General features: G+C 38.9%; 1 protein-coding gene across 1 annotated transcript in view; it reads right to left on the bottom strand.

The window, feature by feature from the left end:
- Nucleotides 1-22,586, bottom strand: part of TTC6 (tetratricopeptide repeat domain 6) — a 189,720-nt gene that overhangs the window by 7,020 nt on the left and 160,114 nt on the right. Inside the window, exons 26-30 of the mRNA XM_070629311.1 lie at nucleotides 20,142-20,261; nucleotides 14,750-14,823; nucleotides 7,066-7,276; nucleotides 4,067-4,219; nucleotides 3,046-3,216 (exon numbers count right to left, since the gene is read on the bottom strand). Coding sequence (XP_070485412.1) covers nucleotides 3,046-3,216; nucleotides 4,067-4,219; nucleotides 7,066-7,276; nucleotides 14,750-14,823; nucleotides 20,142-20,261 — 729 coding nt within the window. The remainder of the gene's footprint in view (nucleotides 1-3,045; nucleotides 3,217-4,066; nucleotides 4,220-7,065; nucleotides 7,277-14,749; nucleotides 14,824-20,141; nucleotides 20,262-22,586) is intronic.

Here is a 22,586-nt window from a genome sequence, read left to right as displayed (position 1 = left end):
TTTGAGAAAAAATATTTGGTATACAGAACTCAAAGGACATCCAATATATATAGTAATTGGTATTTATTCCCAATGAAGAAAATCAAAACAATGAAACAGAAAAGAATTTTTACACTGAATTCAACAAAAATTTTCTGAAATCTACATATTGCAAATGTACACTGTGTACTTCATAACTTTGATCCCAAATGGTCAACTCTAAGGCATACCTTAGCAAAACTTTTTGTTTAAAAAAAAAAATCTGTGGTTATCTTGACAAAAAGAAGTCACTGATAAAGGAAAAAAAAATCAGGTTTGATGAGGCTTTTTGACCCCTACATACAACAGCAGAAAATAGTGAAAAAATACCTACAAGACACTCCAGGAAAGAAAAAGTGAGGCAAGGATTTTAAACCCAGCCATGCTGTTACAAGATGTAAAGGACACAGGCAAACTGCTATGAACATGAAAACATTCACAGACCATTGTTCTCATGAGCCCTTTCTCTGGACTCTACTAGGGGACTAATTTCAGACAACCAAGAAGTGATTGGCTGGGAGGGAAACTGGCAAAAAGCCTGGTGATGAGGATTGAATATACTTAACTGGAGAACTAAGACAAAAATGCGAAATAAGACTAACAAAATAGTAGGCAAATATTCAATCCTCTGGCAGTGTAGGAATCATGAAACTCACAACAAAATGGGAGAAGAGAGACAGTAGGAAGTAAGCGGACACAGTAAGCTCAAGCATATTTAAGAATAGAAATATAAACATTTTTTTAAAAGAGAATTCTATTAACTAAAATTGCGTAAGAGATGAGAGGGAGGAGCAATGGAGGAAGAGATTAAAAGGTAACTTTACCGTTGTTCATAGTAAAGAAATTAAAGAAATAAGGAACTAAGGGTATAGTTATTTTTATAAAGGTAATCACTAGAGCAAAACTCTAAACTTTCCTAAATATCAGAAAAACTGTGAAAAAAATTAAATAAAATAGACCACAGGATAAAATATTTTAAATACATATAAACAGGAAATATGACATAAAACAACAGAACTGAGACCAAACATATTGATCATGCCAAAATGTAAATGGGCTTAACTCAGCTATTAAAAGGTGAATGTTCTTAAATCAGCATCTAAAGCAAAACCCAACTCTATGCCATATAAAAAGAAGACCTAAAACAAAGGATTCTCAACACGAAAATAAAAGGAAGAGCAAGGGAAGATCAGCACGAGCAAACCTGTGAAAGCAGAGGACTTCTCAGATAAAGCAGGACCTCTGCCAAAGAACGCTGAAAGAAACCGAGAAGGGCATTCGTAAGGCTGAAGGCTACAGTTCACACTGCGTATGCAATATGTATGAATATCTATATATGAAATAATGTAGCAGCAATTTTCATAAAGCAGAAATTACAAGAGATGTAAAGAAAACAATATAGGGCCACACTAATTCTGGGATACTAGAATAAAGCTTTCCCAGACCAAAATAAACCAAGTGGATAAAAAGTATGGATATAGGCTAATTAAAAACATAATTAAGGGGTGGCCTGGTGGCATAGAGGGTAAGTTCATGAGTGCCACTTCAGTGGCTTGGGGTTCATGGGTTCAGATCCCAGGTGTGGACCTACATACTGCTCATCAAGCCAGGCTGTGGCAGCATCCCACATATAAAGTAGAGGAAGACTGGCACAGATGTTAGCTCAGGGACAATCTTCCTCGAGGAAAAAGAGGAAGATTGGCAACAGATGTTAGCTCAGGGCCAGCCTTCCTCACCAAAAAAAGAAATAATAATAAGGTATATTTTAGACATATACTTTTAGCTCTACAGCCTGATACTAGAAACACTTCTTTGGAAAGGCCCCTAGAATATTAAAAAAAAAGTTGCCATGTATTAGATCACATTAAAATTCAATAACTCCCCAAATTAGAAAATATAAAAGCCCTTACATCTGGACATTTTAAATACCCTAACACTTTTTATTCTTTAGTCAAAGGGAAATAAAATTTCAGGTGCAACATTTTGGGATAGCAAACAAAAATAAAATCATTACAGACCAAAATATGTGGGATATTGCTAACAGCACCACTTGGGAAAATGCATGACTTCAACAACTTATCACCAGACATGAAAGGGAGAAATAAATGAATTAAGCTTTGTACTCAAAAAGATAGACCAAAGAAAAGCTAAATTGAAGAAAAAGAACGAAAGAGTGACCATAGATTAAAAAATGAAAATTCAACTTAAAGTTTGAATTCTGTAAATGTATTACATGTTACAGTTCAAATAAAATAAATTCAAAATATTTCTTAAAAAATCTAATAACCCCCTACTTTTATTTCAGACATTATGAATTGAGGTCCAGAGAGATTAAGAAGTCACAAAACCAGAACATCCGTATCTCCTTAGTCCCAAACAAGTGCTCACAGGACTGAAATTTAGAAAAGGGAGAAACTGAGACGAGTTAGATAATCACATCATGAAAGAGGGTCCTGAAGGAAGTCTGAGATTTGGCTAAATGGCGGCAAAGAGCAGAGGATTCCAGGCGGGGGCTGGCGAAGATGGATAAGAAGGCAATTGCTGACTTTGGGGATGTCCCAAACAACGTTACCTGGACAAGTGTTGAATGGTTGGTGATAATGAGGAGAATAAATCCAAAGAGGTATAACATTTAATAAATAACTATAAACATTTTTATGAAAGGAACATTTTTTTTGGAAAAAAAAAGAAGAACTAGGGGCTGGCCCAGTGGTGTCATGGTTAAGTTCGTGCACTCAGCTTCAGCAGCCCAGGGTTTGCAGGTTCGGGTCCCGGGTGCTGTGATACACACGGCTCATCAAGCCATGCTGTGGCCACATCCCATACACAAAATAAAGGAAGATTGGCATAGACGTTAGCTCAGGGCCAATCTTCCTCACAAAAATAAATTAATTAATTAATTTAATTAAATAAAAAGAAGAGCTAATGAATGATTAGCCTGAGATGTAAGGATTGCATTTTGAAACTATATATGACAAAGAAAGCATTTAGTGTCAAAAAGAAACTCTTAAGGGAAACTCACATTACCTGGGAAAACTGCCTGTGATGAAAGTAGATATTTCCCGCGTTAAAGTAAGCCAGCGAGTACTCAGGGTTTAGAGAAATTGCCGCTTGATAGTCTTTCATTGCGTTCTGTTGTTGACCCATAAACTGATGAATCACACCACGGTTTGTTAAGAATTCTGCCGTTGTATTGATCTGCAGTATAATAGTAGGAGTATTTAGCATCTGGGAATAGTATTTATCTCCGATTTCATGTCTGCAAAAATGAACGTTATGAAATCTACTTGTGGGAAACTAGTAATTTTATAGTGCAGGTGAAACCCCATTAGAACAAATATTTTGAGAAAGGACTTGATATGAAGTTGGTTTAGTGTCAACACTTTGTTGAGTTGGTTGCAATAAAACAAACAGGCTTAGTGCTTTACTCAGCTCCTTTCCAACGCACAGACACAGAGAGAAAAGCTTTACTGTTTAGCTCTGTTAAGCTGGAGGAGAAATTAAGTAACTAACATGTTTATCTGTCCTATGTAATAGCAGTTATCTTTCAGTTCTTTCCTTTTTCTTGTCTCAAAGATTACAATATCTACGCAAATCTACAGAAACAAAACCCAAAATCTAGGGAAAAAAAAAAAAGGAAGATTTTCTATCACTGTAAACAAACCCTAAGATTTTTATTTGCCATTTCACTACAAAATAATCTTGGGATATACTTTATTCTTTTTTCAGTTCCTTCAAACACAGAATATTATGTATTGCATTCTTTTTTTATTACAAAATAATATTGATGTCCCATGAAACTACAAATGGCATTTAGTGAGAGGAATCAACATTTATCAGGAATTTGTTTTTTGAACTTTAAATACATTTAGGTTATAAAATTGGCAAGCCATAACTCTACTCCAGGAACCTCCTGGAAAAAAAAAAATAGAAGTATTATATTCTCTACAAGTCACTTGAAAAAAGTATCAGAGAACATCTCACTTGAAGTAAGCTATTGATGGTGTTAATTTATGCTAACGACACTAGAATCTAAGTGGATGTTTACCTTTATGGCAGCATTAATATCCTGAATTGCAGCAGAATTGTCGCCCATCTGAAGACAGACCACAGCTCTCCCTTCATAGGCCAGGTGGCTCTTTGGATCAACTTCTATGGCAACGGTAAAGTGGTTCCAAGCTTTCTGGAATTTTTCTTGGGCCTAAAATAATTTTCCATTTACATGAAGCAGCAAATAGTCCGTAACATGACAAGTGTCTATAATTCTAACTTAATCAAATAAAACCTTTACTAAAGATATATAGTGCTATATCTAAGATACGCTAAACAAGGAAGTAGGCAGTTCTGTGAAGTACATTCAATTGACCTCTGAATAATTTAAGCTGAATTTTAATTAATTAAAAGAAATCTAATTGTCAGAGTCATCTCTTATACCAATCTTGGACAACATAAACTCACAGCCACCATGTGAAACACCAGTGCTTCTGACAATCATCACAAAACGTACATTGAGCTCCACACGCACAGGCAAGGATTGTATTTACTTGCTTGGCATTGAATCTCCAATTACACATAATGAATACATAATAAAACAAATATGTGTTCAATCAATAGATGAATAAACAAATGGTGTTATATCTATTTTGATAAATTATACAAGCGTCTGGAATTTTAGGATCACTATACATACTCCATGGAAAATGCATGTAAATCTACCAGGCATCCATTTATACCAACCTTAGCACCAACCAGAAAACCAGACAAAAGGTCAGAAGAGGGAGACTGTTCATCGAACGATGTCAGAGTGTTTCCTAGAGAAGACCAGTTGGTGACCAAATACCTCGTCACAGGACGGCAGCACGTTGATAAACTCAGCCCGGTCCAGGGTCCGTCCTTTACTCTCGTGGGCTCAAAATCTCAACCTGTCAGAATCTCAGAAGCTGACTCACATAAACCAAGCTGAGCCCAGTGACTTTTGCAAAAACTAATAAGCAATGTAACTAATAAGATAACTAGACACAGTTCTTTAGCCAGCAAATCTTTTCCCTCAGGGTAAATTACCTGGAACTCAACATTGTGATCACGAATTCGTTTGATAAACAAGGAACCAGGCAAATTGAGATTAGGTTGTTACACTATTAAACAGCAAACAACCTCACAATAAGATTTCTGTCTTCTCTTCCTGACAACGTCTGTTTGGCTCACTTCTAGATCCCGAGTGCTAGACACATGGTGGGGGAATCTGTACGTATTTGTTGAACAAATCGTCACTCCTTCCCCTGAACAGGGCTTGGATGGGCCCTCTAACTCAGCTTTTCCAGGCTTTCCCTTCCTGATTCCACCCTTCCTCATACTGCTGTGCTTTTCGATCCTCCTTCAGGTTGCTATCTACCTGGTGAGATCTTCATAAAAACACAAATCCGATGTCACTGCTCTCGTGAATGATACTCACATTTTTAACTGGTCTGCAAGGCCTTCACCTCTAGTCATCGTTCAATTCTCTAGCCTTATCCCACATCACTCTCCCCCTGTGCATAGCGCTCCATCCACTTGGGCCCTCTGTCTCTTTCTCAGAAGAGTTTCTGGTGGGCTGTTCCCTCTGTCTGGAACTCTGTGTCCTAGCCCCAACTCCTGCCTCTGACCAACGACTAGTCTTTCAAACCTCAATTGGAACGTTAATTTCTCAAAAAGCCTTCTCTTACCCCTTAAACAAAGCTAGGTTCCCTTGTTACACGTTATCCTAAAACCCATCCTTTTCCTTTGTTGCACTTATCACGAGCAGTTAAATAATTATTCACATGGTTGCTTGACGTTCATCTCTCCACCAAATGAACCAAGTACATTCCATTCACTGCTGTATCCCCAGGCCTGGGGCGGTTCCTGTCCTATATTAGGCATTCAGTGCGCCTTCGGAACGCAATGAATGCTGAAGTTAATGCATTTTATTGGATTGCAAGCCCTGGCTGCTTTGGGAGTCATCATCCTGTCTCTTTAAATTGACTTTGCAAATTTCTACGGCGTTCCAATAATGGCTAATAATTTTATGTTTAACTCTCAGAAGGCAATCTTATTTCCCTTATTAATAAGTTCTTGGGCATACCTCACTGCAACCACCAATCCCAAAAATCACCTCCAATGTTATTAGTCTCAGATCAGCCAAACTCACTTATTTTTAAATGAAAAAAAATAAAAATCAACTTTAATGGCAAATTATTAACAGGAATTTCTGCAAGTTACAAAAATTCAAACATACTTTTTGCCCATTGTTTAACATTTTGGGTATTAAAAGAAGATTTAAGATTACTCAGTTCCTTTTCATGAATATAGTACTTTAAGCACTTTATTCCAAAAATGTCACTACATCTTTTATTAGTGTAAATTAGTGTGAATAGGTTGGTGGGTGCATGGGTCCCGTCAGAGTGTCCCAGAAATCACTCAGAGACTGACTTGGCCCTGCAGAGAGGGCCACGCTTGCATCTTGCTGGGAGGACAAATGCTGGTTGGTCTCCTGCCCTCCCAGTGTGTTCTAATTCACTGCCTTTTGGGAAGATGAGCTGAATTCAGAAGTCCCCATACAGTGCTTGTCTGACCCATCGCATGGCTGGAGTCCACTTCAAAACTTTCATACATTGTTTATTCTCTCTAGCTTTTCACTAATTCGACAGGACAAAACCTAGGGAGCGCAGGTGAAGCTAGTGAAACAAAGGTTAGCCAGATTCTTGTATGTGAAACTCATCAGGCAAATTCAACAGCTGTCTGTAAGTGTCAGGGGGAAGGAAGGAGGGGTTCAGGCATTAAGGAAACAGGTTCCAAGATCCTCATCTCACTACACAGCAGGGCCCCAGGCCTGCTCCCCAGGGAGGCTCCTGTACCCAGGAATGAGACCCCTGCTTCCCGCTGCTGCTCTGGATACTCACAGCAGGGGAAAGGTCAAGTGTTCATAACCAAAGGGATAACACTACCCCCATCGCCAGTGAGGGCCAAATCCATTCTCTCTCTTGTCCAAAAGGTGCTTTCACGGCCCAAAATCAAACTATATAATATTACCTGCAAGTTATAGCCTAAACTAATTCTGGCTTTTGTGTACGCTGGATTGAAATGCAACACTTTCAGGAAGTCCTTCTGTGCTTGTTTGGTGGCTTCATCACGGCCATACTCCATGTAAGAATTTCCCCGTCCAACGTAAGCATCCAGAAAATGTGGATTAATTTTAAGAGCCCAAGTGAAGAAATCGACAGCTTCTTCAAATTCTTTATTCCTGAAAATAAATGAGAATATCGATGCTTTCGGGTGAGTTTTCTAAGTGCTTTCCTGTAGATAACTTTTTCATAAAGATTTGCATTGACCCTAATAGAAAACCTTTCCTTTTTCTTGTCCATCATAGGAAGGAAGTATGTAAGTTCATGTGACGTAAGGAAGTCTGATAGGGTCTCTGAAGATTTTAGTAAAAGGGGAGAGGAGGGTAAGAGCCGTTTTTATAGCAGAATATGCTGGGATGATAGTCTGGAGTTCTTTTTTCAGAATTACAAAAGTCTGAATGGCAATCCTGAACCAGTTTTTTACAGCTATCAGTGGCCAATGTAGAAAAACATGTGCTCTTATTGACAAAATACACTACTTAAATCAGACTAAAATAAATTTATTGATGTGTACTTAATATTGCCCTATGCAATGAAAGGAGCCAAATTTTCCTTACATGGAAGTCCTTACTTCAGATTTCTGTGAAAGCAGGCCCTTTCTTTGTGGAGAGGAGGGAGAAAAAGAAGTAAGATGCATTTTATTTATTAACTTGTGAATACATGCGACTAAATGATAACTCTGCCTCTCCCCTAATGACTCTCTTGTGGTGGGGTGAGGGCTGTTGAAGAGATCAAACATTCGTCCATGGGCAGAGAGTTGCATTTCCATCTCACATGCTTATTTAACAATTATAGTTAATCTCCATTAACATGGAGAAAGTCGAGACATTTTTTAAAAAACAGAATGCAGGAGCTAACATCGAGAAACTTGCCAGGTACTGTGCTAAGTGCTACGTAAATATGCTGTTCCACTGAATCCTTCCAACGACTCTAAGCTAGCTGTAATTTTCTACATTTTATAGATTAAAAGAAAATGGCTCAGAAAAGTCTGCACCTAGTAAAGAATATAGTAAAGAGCATGCTAAGGTTGCACAGAGTAAATGTCTGGGATTCAAACTCCGGTAAACCCTCCTCCAAACGCCGTGCTTTTCCGCACGGTCGTCTCTACGGCACCTTCCTCCCTTTAACGACACCTGCAGCTGGCGCACGAGCGCTGGCATCTCAGCAGAGAGGCGGGAGGAAGGCTCGGAGTCAGACCTAAGCCTGAACATGCAAGTTAATACTGAGCTTTCTAGGCTGTCACGGGGACCCAATGCGAGCATCTGAAAGACACGTAGCACAGGGACCTGCACCCAGTAAAGATGATTATCTTCCTTCCATTCCTTTCATTCCTTCTCCAGAAGATTTCAAAATCTAACAAGATGCATCACTTCTTCGCCAATTTTTCTTTTACAAAACACATGGAACCCAAGATAACTGTTGTAGAAACTATCACTTCCTGGCTGTTACCCAGCAGTATCTCTTGAAACACGTTTCCCAAACTTCAGCCCCTCCTTCGTAGCAGTGGCTCCACCTACAGTATCATTTACTGAACATTTTTCTTTAAGTCAAATCACTGTTTTATTTAACTAAATCTGTTTTAAGAGACAACTTAATTTCAATACCATAAATAAAAATCAGTGCCTCATGCCATAAATAGAAGGCAGTCACAAAAATAAATAAATTTTGGAGCTGGATACTGTAGTCTGCAGAACACTGAACCTGAGGGCTGCCCCATCTATCACCGTGTTGGAAAGATGTTTAAGACTAGCTCTTAGCTAAGGCTTTCTCCTTGATGTATTCAGAAGGTTTGTGAAGGAATTCAGTTTGAAACTGAAAAGCAATTAAGTTTCTCACAATGTAACTTAGTGTTTTTTAATGCTGTCAAGTGAAAGAGAGGAAGGATTAACTAACGATCATGGAACAACTGACAACTGGCATTCACAAAGAAATAAAGTTGGATTCTCACCTTACTCTTTACAAATTCCGGATGGATCCAAAAAAATTTTTTTTTTTTTTTTGGTGAGGAAGATTGGCCCTGAGCTAACATCTGTTACCAATCCTCCTCTTTTTTGCTTGAGGAAGATTGTTGCTGAGCTAACATTTGTGCCAATCTTCCTCAATTTTGTATGTGGGACACTGCCACAGCAAGGCTTGATGAGTGGTATGCAGGTCTATGCCCGGGATCCAAACCTCCAAACCCCAGGCCGATAAAGCCAAGTGAGTGAACTTAACCACTATGCCACTGGGCCGGCCCCGCAAAATTTTAACGTAAAAAATAAAACCATAAAAGTATCAGAAGAAAACATGCGTTTATGGGGGGAGAAGGCCTTGATTTTTACAGAGTCAAATGTATCAATATTTTCCTTTATGCCTTCTGGAGTTCATGATTAATTTGACTTAAAGCAAAAGTAAGAAATCCTGTAGGTTTAAAAAAGGAGTTACACCACAAACAAAACCAAACGCAAAGGACAAGTGAGGAAGCACCACATAAGGGAGAATGACTAAGTTCCCAGCTTTGGGAAGAGGCCATGCAAATCAGTAGGAAGGAATGACAAGTGGCCCAACCAAACAGGACATTTTCCAGGAAGGAAGGAAAGGTCACACAGTCAGCAAGTACAGTAGTCCCCCCTTATCTGAGGTTTCATTTTCCATGGTTTCAGTTACCTGTGGTCATTAGCAGTCCAAAAATATTAAATGGAAAACTCCAGAAATAATTCATAAGTTTAAAATATATATATATTTTTTAATGCTTGTGCACACCATGAAAAATAATTGAGGTACTCATGATATTTGCTCCATATTTTGGCAAACACTGCTCAAAAGTGGGGCATCAAGTGCTCTCATCACACAGGAATCAACAGGAAAGCTTGGCTTCCAACGTCCCAGACAGGCGAAGGTTAACATTCACGTACATGAGCCAGGTGGTAACTTCTGTGTTCTCTCTGTGGATTCTCACTAAGAAAACAGAAGCTCACTTCCCTCAAGTAGTTTACGAGACAATTGTGCTTCTCTCCTGATAACTGGCACCATTTCAGAAGTAAAAGTTCACTGAATATTGGGTCGCAATGCCTGTAGCTGCCTTCTCACTGTATTACAGAAATAATGCTAACATAGACAACAAACTCTTATCAAGAATAATTAAACAGGCCAAAGCAATGCTGGGAAAAAAGAACAAAGCTGGAGCTATCACACTCCCTGATTTCAAAATACACTACAAAGTTACAGTAACCAAAACAGCATGGGACTGACAGAAAAACGGACACATGCATTAATGGAACAGAATTGAAACCCCAGAAATAAACCCACACATCTATGGACAGCTTCCCTTTGGCAAAGGAGCCAAGAACATACAATGGAGAAAGGAAAGTCTCTTTGATAACCCTTGTTGGGAAAACTGGACAGCCACATGCAAAAGAATAAGAGTAGGCCATTATCTTACACTATCCACAAAAAATTTAACTCAAAATGAATCAAAGACTTGAATGTAAGATCTGAAACCATAAAACTCCTTTAGGAAAATATACGCAGTACACTCTTCGACATCAGTCTTAGCAGGATTGTTTTGAATATCGTGTCTCCCCAGGCAAGGGAAACAAAAGAAAAAATAAACAAATGGGACTACGTCCAACTAAAAAGCTTCTGCACAGCTTTTTTGGAAAAAAAGCTGGATAGAAAAGATGGAAAGGAAGTCATCCACAAAAGAAAAAGACAAGCCATCAACTGGGGAAAAATATTTCTAAATCATATATCTGATAAGGGGTTAATATCCAAAATACATAAATATATAAAGAACTTATACAACTTAACAACATAAAAACAAACAACCTGATCAAAACATGGGCAGAGGATACAAACAGACATTTTTCCAAAGAAGATATTCAGATGGTCAACAGGCACATGAAAAGATACTCAACATCACTAATTGTTAGGAAAATGAAAATCAAAATTACAATGAGATATCACCTCACATCCATCAGAATGGCTATAATTAATAAGACAGGAAATAACAAGTGTTGCAGAGGATGTGGAGAAAAAGGAACCCTTATACCCTGCTGGTGGGAATGCAAATTGGCACAGCCATTATGGAAAACAGTATGGAAATTTCTCAAAAAATTAAAAGTAGAAAAACCATATGATCCAACTATCCCACTTCTGGGTATTTATCCAAAGAACATGAAAACACTAATTCGAAAAGATATATGCATCCCTATGCTCATCACAGCATTATACACAATAGCCAAGACTTGGAAGCAACCTAACTGCGCACAAAAGGATGAATGGATAAAGAAGATATGGTCTATATATATATACAGTAGAATACTACTCAGCCATAAAAAAGATGAAATCTTGCCATCTGCAACAACATGGATGGACCTTGAGGGTATTATGCTAAGCAAAATAAGTCAGACAGAGAAAGACAATTACTGTATGACTTCACTCATACGTGGAAGATAAACAAACACACACATAGATAAGAAGGACAGATTTGTGGTTACCAGAGGGGGACAGGGTGGGGAAAGGGTGAAAGGAGTAAAAAGGCATGTGTGTATGGCTACAGATGGCAACTAGACTTTTTGGTGGTGAACAGGACGCAGTCCATACAGAAGCCAAATATAATGATGCATGTCTGAAATTTGTATAATGTCATAAGCCAACATCACTTCAATAAAAAGAAATAATAATTAGACTAGTAATTCTGTATAAAATGCATTTATTTGATGTTTTGTTGTGCTCAGGATTTCTATCTATGAGTAGTGAATTATTTACTTACGATGCATACCTATGGTGACCATGTAAACCTAAATTTCCATGGCAGTCCCAGTTCTCACATTTTTCCCATAAATCATTGAAATGCTCTTAGTATACTGACATCCAAATTGCATTAGATACACTGAAACCTCTTGCCCATAGGGAAATTAAAAATCCTTTGTGAGTACATATGCCAATATACAGTTTATAAAATATAATCTCACCCTTTGTATAGACTAACCAATTTAAAAAGAAAAAAAATGAGGCAATGAATTGAAGCTATTTTTCTATACCTATCTAGTTATCAGCACTAATGTTTAATGAGCTAGTCTGTTCAGAGTAAGTGAATAATCACTAAACCTTAAATCTGGAAAGGGACCTTGAAAGCCACCTTGCAAGCTCTTCAAAGCTGATAATGACTGAAAATGAAGACGTGTGTATCACAAAGTATCCTATAGGCTGAGGCTCTTGTTAATAATCACATGGTGCTTGGACAGTGGAAAAACATGGCAGAATATCTGTGTTGTATCTGGATACATGTTCACAGAGATAAATTGTTAAGCATCAACTCCACAAATATAAAAGTCTATCAAAATAGTTTTTCTAAAATAAAATGTGTTTGTATAAATCTAAAATAACGTAATCACTGACAGAAAGGGTGTGGTTCTCATTTCAGTGTCCGTTAACTCCGCATCGTGTGCTGAGCCCACAGGTGAGGCCACAGGCACAAAGGCCCACCGCATTTTCCACATTAACCACATACGTGACCAGATGTGCTCTACCGAGTTGTACAAATAAATCATAAATACCTCCCAAAACTAAAGAATGTAGCTTGCAGAGTCAAAGATTCAAAAGTATTTTATGCAAATGTAAGAATAGTAAAATAAACGTGCTGAAGTAAAAAGTGGGGTATATGTAACTGAGTCATCAGGCTCTCCTCTGTGACATATTTTAAATCTGAAGGTGGCTTTCTCAAAGATCTAAAATTTAACTCTAGCAGAACACTCTCAATGACCAAACTGGGCAACAAGCGGGATATTCAGCCTAAGGAATGTTGTCTCCTAGCAACCACAAGAGTGAGAACCAGAGATACACAAAGGCATCCTTCAAAAGTCTGCAACCCCATGAGTTCAAAGATCAAAGTCCTAAAATTTAAAGATTCCTTCTTTTAAAAGAATTTTCCAAATGGGAAAATCTTTACTTTCTCCACTCTAAGATGCCAATAGCGAATCTCAAAACTCACAGACCACGCCGCTGCGGTGTAAGCACATTACAGTTTACCTTGAAAAGCAAAAATATTTTCCTGAAATACATATAACCAATCCCTGAACATTCCTTACTGTTAAATTCAGATTTAAACTCTACTTTTATTAAAGGACAATAGAGATTCCAGTCGGCTGATGGAAGTTGGTTATTTGGAATTGCAAAGCAGTATCAGCTTAAGGAGGCTCTGCCATATATACCCAGTGATTACATTTCATAAAAGAGACCGGAAACCGGCACACAGAGAAATTTACTGACTCTAATAGCTGCTAAACACAGGACCGAGGTTGAGAGAAATTCTGGAATCTGTTTTCAGTTTTAAGAGAATGCAATGACCTCAGACATTTTCGGTCTGCACTCACCCACCAAAACAAACACATTAGTCATCATTATTGCATCTCTTTTTAAGAATGACGGTGACATAAAGACATGGATTGTACACAGGCTGCTGGTTTAAAATGGACAGTGGTGTGACTAGGTTTTGCTGTCTGTGCAAAATTAAAGGTCCGAGGGCAGTTTAGGCCTTAAAACCCAAAGACAACTTCACAAATTCCAGTTATTATATTACTATGTTCATAAAATTAAAAAATCTAACTCTCGTAGGGAAATATAGCTGTACTATCTATGCCTTAAAACAGGGAAAAAAAGAATGTCAATTTCCTAAATAATTCAAGCGATGTCCTATTGTCTAAATTGGATACTCACACAGCCTAGTCTCCCGTCCTAATTTCCTCCTCCAATTAACCGCTATTGCTCCTCTCACGAAAACTAGTGCTGTAAAATATCACTTAACCAAATACATTTTATCCCACATTAAAACCATCACATGCTGGATCTCTGCGCTTTTAAAGGTAAAATGACCAGAAATTAATATTTAGATGTCAGATGTACATGCAGAAATATAAACATTACCGTTATCCAAATGAATCTCCCGTACTCTAATCTCATCTCAGAGCAACTTTTAAACTGGTCACCTTCAGTGCCCAGCCTTACGTAACTGTCCTTTCTCCCCTTCTACAACTTACCTATTTTTACAGTAATCCCAAAAACAGGTAATAATGTTTTAAGTAATATGTCTTTGTAGATTTTTGTGTACTATGTAGATATTTACTGGCATTGTTTTAAATGGTTTTAGCTTTAGAATATCTTCTAAAAGACAAAATTTTCTCGGAAATAAAGTATTTTTTGAGACCACCCTCTCTTCCAGGAAAGAAACTTTTTAAAAGTTAGTTCCACTTTATGAACAAAATAAATTACTTGATTTTATTTGTGTATATTTCAAGCTATGTGTGATTTTATTCTGTATATTACCAAGGTCCTTTCCCAGTCAGTGGCCTTGAATCAGATGGACACCTCAGTGCCGGGATGCAGATGTTTACGAGCTGACTTGGCTAAAACAGTTTATTAGACGATAGAAGGGTACTGATGACACACTTGGGTGTGCCCCCACTCCTATACAGGGATTCTTTCTGTTTCTCCCCATTTTTTGTACTCTGTCACTTCCACAGCATTTTCCTCTGTTTTTCCTGTTCTTCTATGATAATTGTCAATTTGACAGTCCCGCTTGCTTTCACTTGAACATAAACTGCACTCCGTACCTGTGATGGCATATGGCAGTGGCTTGACAAAGGCTCACACTAGTCTTGCTTATCAGTGCAGCTTGCTTGAAATCCTGAAACAGTTTTATAAACTTTTGTTAATTTTGCAACATTATCTTTGGTGCTTTCTTAAACTTCCTTCTAACTTTGAGTCTGCCATGAATATACTTAACACAAGCATTAAAACATACATGTTCCTAAAACTTTTTTTTTTCCCTTTAGTATCACATCCAGTAAGAATGGACGGATCAGAGGAAACCCATAACTGGAAACTCACGCAGAATTGTGTGCTACTGGTCTCCACTTTTCCTGAGCTTTTGCCTGCTATGTGCAACAAGGTACTTCATTTAATTTCTTTTTATTGTTTTTTTTTTTCCAATCACCACCACCGGAGACTTCCCTATCCAGATGGAAATGGAAATTCACCTGGAGAGAACCTTTGGTGTGATATGACTAGAGGACAAATAGGTACCCTGGACCCAGGGAAAGGGCATAACTGGGCCTTTCGAGTGGATTAGCTAAGGCTGCTCCAACAATTGGAATCCATGCTTCCCAGGAAAAGTCCATCATTTTGTCCAGGGATCCCAGAGACCTACTAAGACGGAGTAATGGAAAGAAACTCTGACCCCCAGATTTAAAGTTAGGGAGGTCACCTGGGATGGACTCGAACACCCCTGGGGAAGAGGTTACTTAAGAGTATTAAAAGTGCTAAGTCTGCAAGAGTTCTTGCCTCTGTGGCTCCAAACACTGTCCTCTGTTAGGCACCAGAGACACACAGTCCGAAGCTCATAAGCTTTTCAAAGCCCTACAAAAATATTTGGAAACCTGAAGCAAAATAAGAACATCACTAGGCTGAAATTAATACAATATTTAAATAAATATCTACATATCAAAATGTCACGTCAACTGCAATGGTTCTGCTTTTTCCCAGAAGACAGCTTCGGCAGGAATATTCAGGGGTCATTTTGGCTGTAACCTCACTTGACCAAGCTAAACAGGGGGGAGCACTGTAACCTCCTCTGCAGGGGCAAAGGAAATCCCTCCAGATGCCCTTCCTGGAAGCTGGGACACTGGCACTCTACAGTCTCAAAGGGCAAGTGGCAGAGTTCTGCTTTCTACTCACCTGGAGAGGAGCTGACCATGCGAGCCAGTCTCCCTTTCCCTCCCCCAACCTCCTCCTTCCCCTCCTTGCTCCTTCCACAGACCTTCCCAGTTCTACCAGAGGGAGGAAGCTGGCTTTTTACGGGGTAGAACGAGTTTTCTGCAAATACTAGGGGTGGCAGAAGGAGTAGTGGGGTCAAACTGAGTGCTCTGGGATCCTACTGGAGGAAGAAGGTGTCAGTCACAGACCAATCTGTGAACGTGGACTCCCCACTTAGATTCCTGAAGCATATATTGATACTAAATGCAACTATTTGGAAGAAAATAAGAAACTTATTGCCTAATAAATATAATCTAATCAAACATGCTACCAGATAACTCCTTTAAGAGGATTGTTTAGCTAAAATGGAAGCAAACCAACGAGTATACGTGAGATTTATGACAAACGTTTCCATTAATTTCGGGAGTTGCGAGGAGTGATCACTAACTTAAAGGCCAAGAATTCAAGCTTAGTTTTGTCATCAGATACTTACAAAAGTCAACTTGTCTCTACACACATAGTCATTACTATACCACATGGTAATTAAGCCTTAATTATCAACAATAGACATAAATGATGACGATTAGCACTACTTAGAATAAAGCTAACCATAATTTTTATGATTTTTCTCTTCTGCATTAATTTTTCTCTAATATTAGGATCATAAATAACCACACAATGTCGCTCATATACAAAGCAAATTCCCTCCGCTGTCATTTCCTCAGCTGATGAGTTTACTTGTGAGGACCCTCACCCACACTGTCTGCCTTTCTGTGTCAGAGGGTGGGCCCCTGACAGCATTGCTTCCCATCCCCTCAGGAAACTCGTTCCATCATATTCCTGCTGTCTTCTGTGTCTTGTCTCACTGCCCGAACTAAGATGCCTTCCCTCAACCCTCCCTGCCTGCAAACCACACATGGCCATGTCTTTCTAGTGCCTGTCACCACCAATCTCGCGGAAAGCATGGTTAACACGCACTGTCTCCAAGTGCCCAAATTCCATCAACTTCTTATTCTTGTTTAATAAGGCCAGCTTTATTTTGTAATTTGTAAACTGCCTCTAAAGAAAATATTTCTTCTTCTTATTATTAAAGTTTAACTCATATATATGGTGTATAGGTTCTAATAAAACGAGAAAACTTACAGTGCTTAGAGTGATCCCTGCTCCACCTTTTCTTTCTCCCGAGTCCCACTCCCCAAACGCAATTGCTTTTACATCTTCTTGTTATTTCTTCTGCTATTTACCTTCAAATTTCTAAATAACATGAGTATTATATTATGTTTAACTTCCAACATAGGAGAGCGTTTAGCTATCTAACACCATCACTCGACACACTTCCCCTCCTCCCACCATCCCTGCATATCTATGACAATTTGTTTGTTTTAGTTTCTGTTTTACCTTCCTCAAGCACAGGATCCTTGGCTACCCATTCATATTTAAGTTTGAGGCATTAAAATCTGGAAAGGTAGTTTTGAGCACCTGAACATCTCTTCTCCACTATCTTTGACCTTGTGGAATTACATCTTTTTTATTCCTTTACTATCTTCCGGGTAGGTTTCCAAGAGGACAAAGAGATAAACAAATGTTCTCAATCCAACGAGCTTAACCATTAACTTCGTGACCAACGCCAGTCTAAATGCTGCACTCTGCTTCCTAGTCAAGGTGTTCCTGTGAAGGTCAGACAGCTGTCACTTAAGACACGAACTAAGATGTTTTCAGCTCGCAGCCTGCTTGGCCTCTCTGTTAATCAGTCATTCCCACTAAAAAGTTTTCCCTGGGCGAGTTTGAAGACCCTGCCCTCTCTTGGTTCTTCCTTTAGCTCTCTTACTATTCAGTCTTAGATTCCTTCATTAGTTCCTCCTCAGCTTGCATCTTTTTTTGTTCAATTTTTCAAATTAATTTTTTTACTTTACATAGAGAAAATTTCACTTTTTGGCTTTTAATTAGTGTTTGTAGGGCATATGTTTTTCCAGCCTTTTACTTTTACCTCTCTACATCATTATATTTAAAGTGCATTTCTTGTAGCTAGAATATAGTTGGGGCTTTTTAAAAATCCCAATCTGACATTCTCATTATCTTAATTGGCATATTTTGACCATTTCATTAAATGTAACTACTGATATGGTTGGATTTAGGTCTACCATTTGTTTATTTATTTTCTGCTGGTCTCCTCTGTTTTCTGCAGCTTTGTTTTCCCTTCCCAGATTTATTTTGGATTATTGTAAAATTTTTTGTTCCATTTTAATTAATCCACCATCTTTCTGACTGAAGAAGGCACATTTGAGCAGGCATCTGAAATGAAAGGAGGACATGAGCCACACACAGATCAGTAGGAAGAGTGTTCTATGCATAGGGGATAGCTCGTGTGAGGACCCTGCGGCAGGAAGGAAGCCTGGCATTTCCGAGCAATAGCAAAAGGGCAGAGTGGAGTGACCTGAGAGGAGAAAAGAAGAACGTTTGATGGTGAAGTCAGATCAGTGAGCAGGAGTCAGATCACGGAGGGTCGTGATTGGCCACAGTCAAGAGCTCAGATTTTATTCTAAGAGTGATGGAAAGTCACTGGAGGGTTCTGAGCAGAGGAATGACTTGATGTGCTCTGTGTTTTGGAGACGGCTCTGGCTGCTGTGTGGAGAACAGCATGTAGAGGGACAAAAGCAGAGGCCAGCGAGGAAGCTCCTGCTGTCGTCCAGGGAAGAGGTGGTGGAGGCTTGAACTAGGAGGACAGTCGTGGCGAAAACGAGAAATGACTGAATTCAGAATGTGCTTTGAGGGTAGAGCTGACTGGACTTGCTCATGAGTTAGATGTGAGGCGTGAGCAAAGAGAGGGCTCAAGAATGATTCCCGTTAGACCATGAGCTCCTCGAGGACTGGAAATCTGGCATATTTATCTTCACATCTTCAGTGCCAGTACCTTGCCTTGTCTGAAAGAACACAGGATTTGGAATCAAGTGAGACCTGAGTTCCAATATTGCCAGTACTTTCTGGCTGAAAGACTTTATTTAACCTCTTTTGAATGTCAGCAACCTCTTCTATAAGTTACAATCATAAATCACGCAGCATTGTTGAGAATCTGGTAGGTAGCAACTGTGCAACAAATAGAGTTAATGTTGTTGTGAAGGACTCAGGAAGTATTAGATAACACAGGTCTCACATTTAGCTCTCCAGAGGCTGAGGTCCTTTGCTCCCAGTCCCGATTTCCTCCCTTTCTCCACCCCAACACCGGTGCCCAGAGTGCCATAGCTTTCTTGCCTACTCCAAACAAAGTCCTTTAGCTCCCCTAGCAGAGGAAATTCCGAATGGTGTATCTCAAAATCAAAACCTAAAGAAGTGCAACTCTTGAAATTACATTTCAGCAGAGTGCAAACTGCCTAGAATAAAGTTTCTCAGGCACTCCTTAATAATAAGTCATTCTGTAGGGCAGAATTGCAAAAGAGGACTCCAGAAGCAGAAAATTCATACACGCCATCTTTGAAGGTGAGGAAAAGAGGAAACACTCCATGACATAACGTTCTGCTGTGGCTCCTCAGAAACAATGAAGCCCAGCTACCATTATTTCACTGCAAACTTCAAATTGCTATTTAATTTTTGTCTTGTATTTCTTAATCTTAATTCCAAAGTTAACTTTAAAAAGACAATACAAATAAGATAAAATTAAATGAGAATGCAAATTTTGCTTAATTATTCTATAAAGAAATACTTTTTAAGCCACATGTTTCTTTTTGATATATTGCAGATGCTGTCTTCTACCGCAATTCTGAGTGCCGGTTCCTACTAACTTAAAAATCTATTCTGAGGAGCCTATTGTGAGCAGCTATTTTCTGCCCTGTGCAAAAAAAAATACATTTATTTTGATATATTTTTAATGAGTAATGAGGAAAATTGTGAATGAGAAAGACCACCGGCCAGCAAAGTAAACGATACATAAATTGATTTATTTGCCAAATAATAGAATTTTGTGTGTAAACAAGATACTCCCTTGGGGAGGTATAGTCTTGATATTTCATCAAATCAGACACATTTATTTTTTTTTTTACATATTGGCTATTTATCTGTAATCAAAACAGTAAAAATACACATTTTTTGCAAAGATTCTAGTAGTCGTTCAAAGTATTTCGATACAATTCTTGCTGAAGTTGAGTTATTGCTCATTAATATTGACATTTGATATCGAGAAAAACTTGCTCACTATTTTCAGCAGTGAACCTGCAAAATCAGGTGGGTTCATTTTTACAAGGAAACAGGAAGTATTACCTCTAACGCGAAACTGTACTGCTCGAGCTCTACGTAGATGAGTCCACGATTAATGAAGGTATTTAATGTCACCGTTTCTCCAGCATCAAGAAGCAGCACAATTCCATAATCCGTTAATGCCTAAAAATAAAATAATCACTGACAACCTAGATTCAACCCCTTACAGCCTTACTGTATTGGCCATAGACAAATGTGTTTACGCCCAAACTAGGACCTCATAGCTAGTTCTTTAATTTGACTTCTAACTTACGGCCAAAAATCATCATTTGTTACCTTTCAGGCATCCCCTTAACTAAACATTATGGATACTGCCGCGTTCTATGAAGTGGCGCGGACCGTGACTGAGCTTGCGCCTCACGTGTTATTTGTGACTCCTCCTAAGTATTTTCATTGTCTGTGGGTGGGAAGAGGGGACGTGACAACTTCCTCCACTCAGCGGTTTCACCAAATGACTGTCGACATTAACACAGAGCACTTGTTACATTTGGAAATTTAATTTCTTTTTAGTGTTTTACTGTTTTCCTCACTGAAACCTGAGTTCTACGGCGGCAGAGCCTGCCCGTTTTGTGCTCCACTGGAGAGCCAGTCACGAGCACCGGGCCTGCGCATAACAGGCGGTCCGTAACCTTTTGTTCAGTGAATAGATCGTGAATAGATGAAAATGAATCTTAGCAAAACTAACAAATAAGCTCTTGCTTGAAAATTACTTCAAAATATTTTGATAGGTATACTTGTTTTTTTTTAAGCCATTAGTCTAAGCTGAGAATGAATCAACGAAGAGGATCTTTCTCTATTACTCTCAGCTTTTTTCTTCCTTCAGTGAATAAACAAGTTTTTACTGGTCATCTACTCTGCACCAAGTAAGAGGAGCACCCCGAATCTGAGTTGGAGCTGAATCTCTTAACTGGTTTTCCCACTGAACATTTTGTCCAAAAATGCCACATGGTTTCATCAGAAAAGGGCCAAATCTTACATGCCTATAACTCATGATAACTGAAAACGCAAATAAAGAGTATTTTACTGTACGCTCATTGGTCCTGCTCTAGTGTTTCATGATTAGGCACTCAAGTGTCTAAAAGAATTGTACAATTAAAGATCCTATAACGTACACTGTGGCCTAACTATCAATAAACATTGCCAGGGCTGCGAAAATAACTCATAATACCTGTAAAAACAGAACAAAACTAGGATTTGGGTACTTTTTCTTTCACAGAATCACAGAATGTAAAACCTCTAAGATGCTTTAAAGATCCACTAAGCAGCTGAATAGTGACACAAGAGGAAACAGAAGCCGGGAAATGAGACTCCATGAAGGTCAGCGAGCAGGATTTCTTCATGCCTCTGCTGTTATTACTAGCTTTTCAGTCTTGGGAAAGTTACTTAACACTAAGCCTCAATTTCCTCATCGGCAAAATTGGGATATTAACAACTCATCATACTGTTGTAAAGGTCCACTTAAAGATATTTAGGTGGTATGTTGGTAAAACATTCAGCCCCAGTGCCTATCACACAATAGCCCTAAGTAAGTGGCAATTGTTATTGTTTTTATTAATATAGGGTGGTAAGAATCAGAATTCACCTTTTCTTAATTTTTGTGAAGCCAGATCTTGGAAGAACGCCTAGGATCCTTTTCTGCAGAAAGTTACTTGGGTTCTCAGTCTAATGATGGCAGGAATGCTGAGAAACAGGTGGAAGTAGATAAACAGGGAGGAGGTGACGCTGTTAAATGGCATCCGGTCCCCATGCTGGATGTCGGTTGGTTTTACAAAGTCACCTACAGACTGTTAACTAGAAGCAAACCAACCTGTGAACACCAATACACTCTCTACGCCCTGTGTGAAGTGGATGCGTTTCTAACCTCTCCCTACTTCCGTTTCCTCATCTGTAAAATGAGTTGTTTGGATGAAATGCGTTGAGTACGCAGCAGCTCTGAAATAGTAATACAGAATTATTCTACTCAGGTCTCTAACTAGAGAGGTAGTTGAGGTAGTTTTTCATTTTCCTTATTCATAGAGCACTGGCTCTGTTACATATCAGAGATAACAAAAATGGGAGTTCCCTGCCCCCACCAGCCCATTGTTTGCGGCCTCCAGTTACCCAGAAAAGGCAGGAGTGGGTGTGGGGAGGGAGTGGTCAAAGACACCTGCTGAGCAGGTTACTCTGATAAACGGTCCTTTAATTAGCTCCTAGAATCTTAACAACTCCTTTGTTAAAAACTAGTTATTCATTTGTCAGCATTTCTGGAGGAAACCTGATAGTCTGGTTACTAGGAATTCTACATCCTCTTAGGCAGAAACAGTGTTTCTCAACTTCTCTTCCATAGCAAATAAATGTCTGAATCTCTGAATGTCTTAAACAGACTGAACTGTGCCAGATTCAAGGAGACCGAGGGAGTGCGTCCACACGGAAAGCGGGGACACGGTGTGCTGTTTGAAAGGAAGGCTT

The sequence above is a fragment of the Equus przewalskii genome, chromosome 1 (genome assembly GCF_037783145.1).
Source record: "Equus przewalskii isolate Varuska chromosome 1, EquPr2, whole genome shotgun sequence".
NCBI lineage: Eukaryota > Metazoa > Chordata > Mammalia > Perissodactyla > Equidae > Equus > Equus przewalskii.
This window is presented reverse-complemented; position numbering and strand designations above follow the sequence as displayed.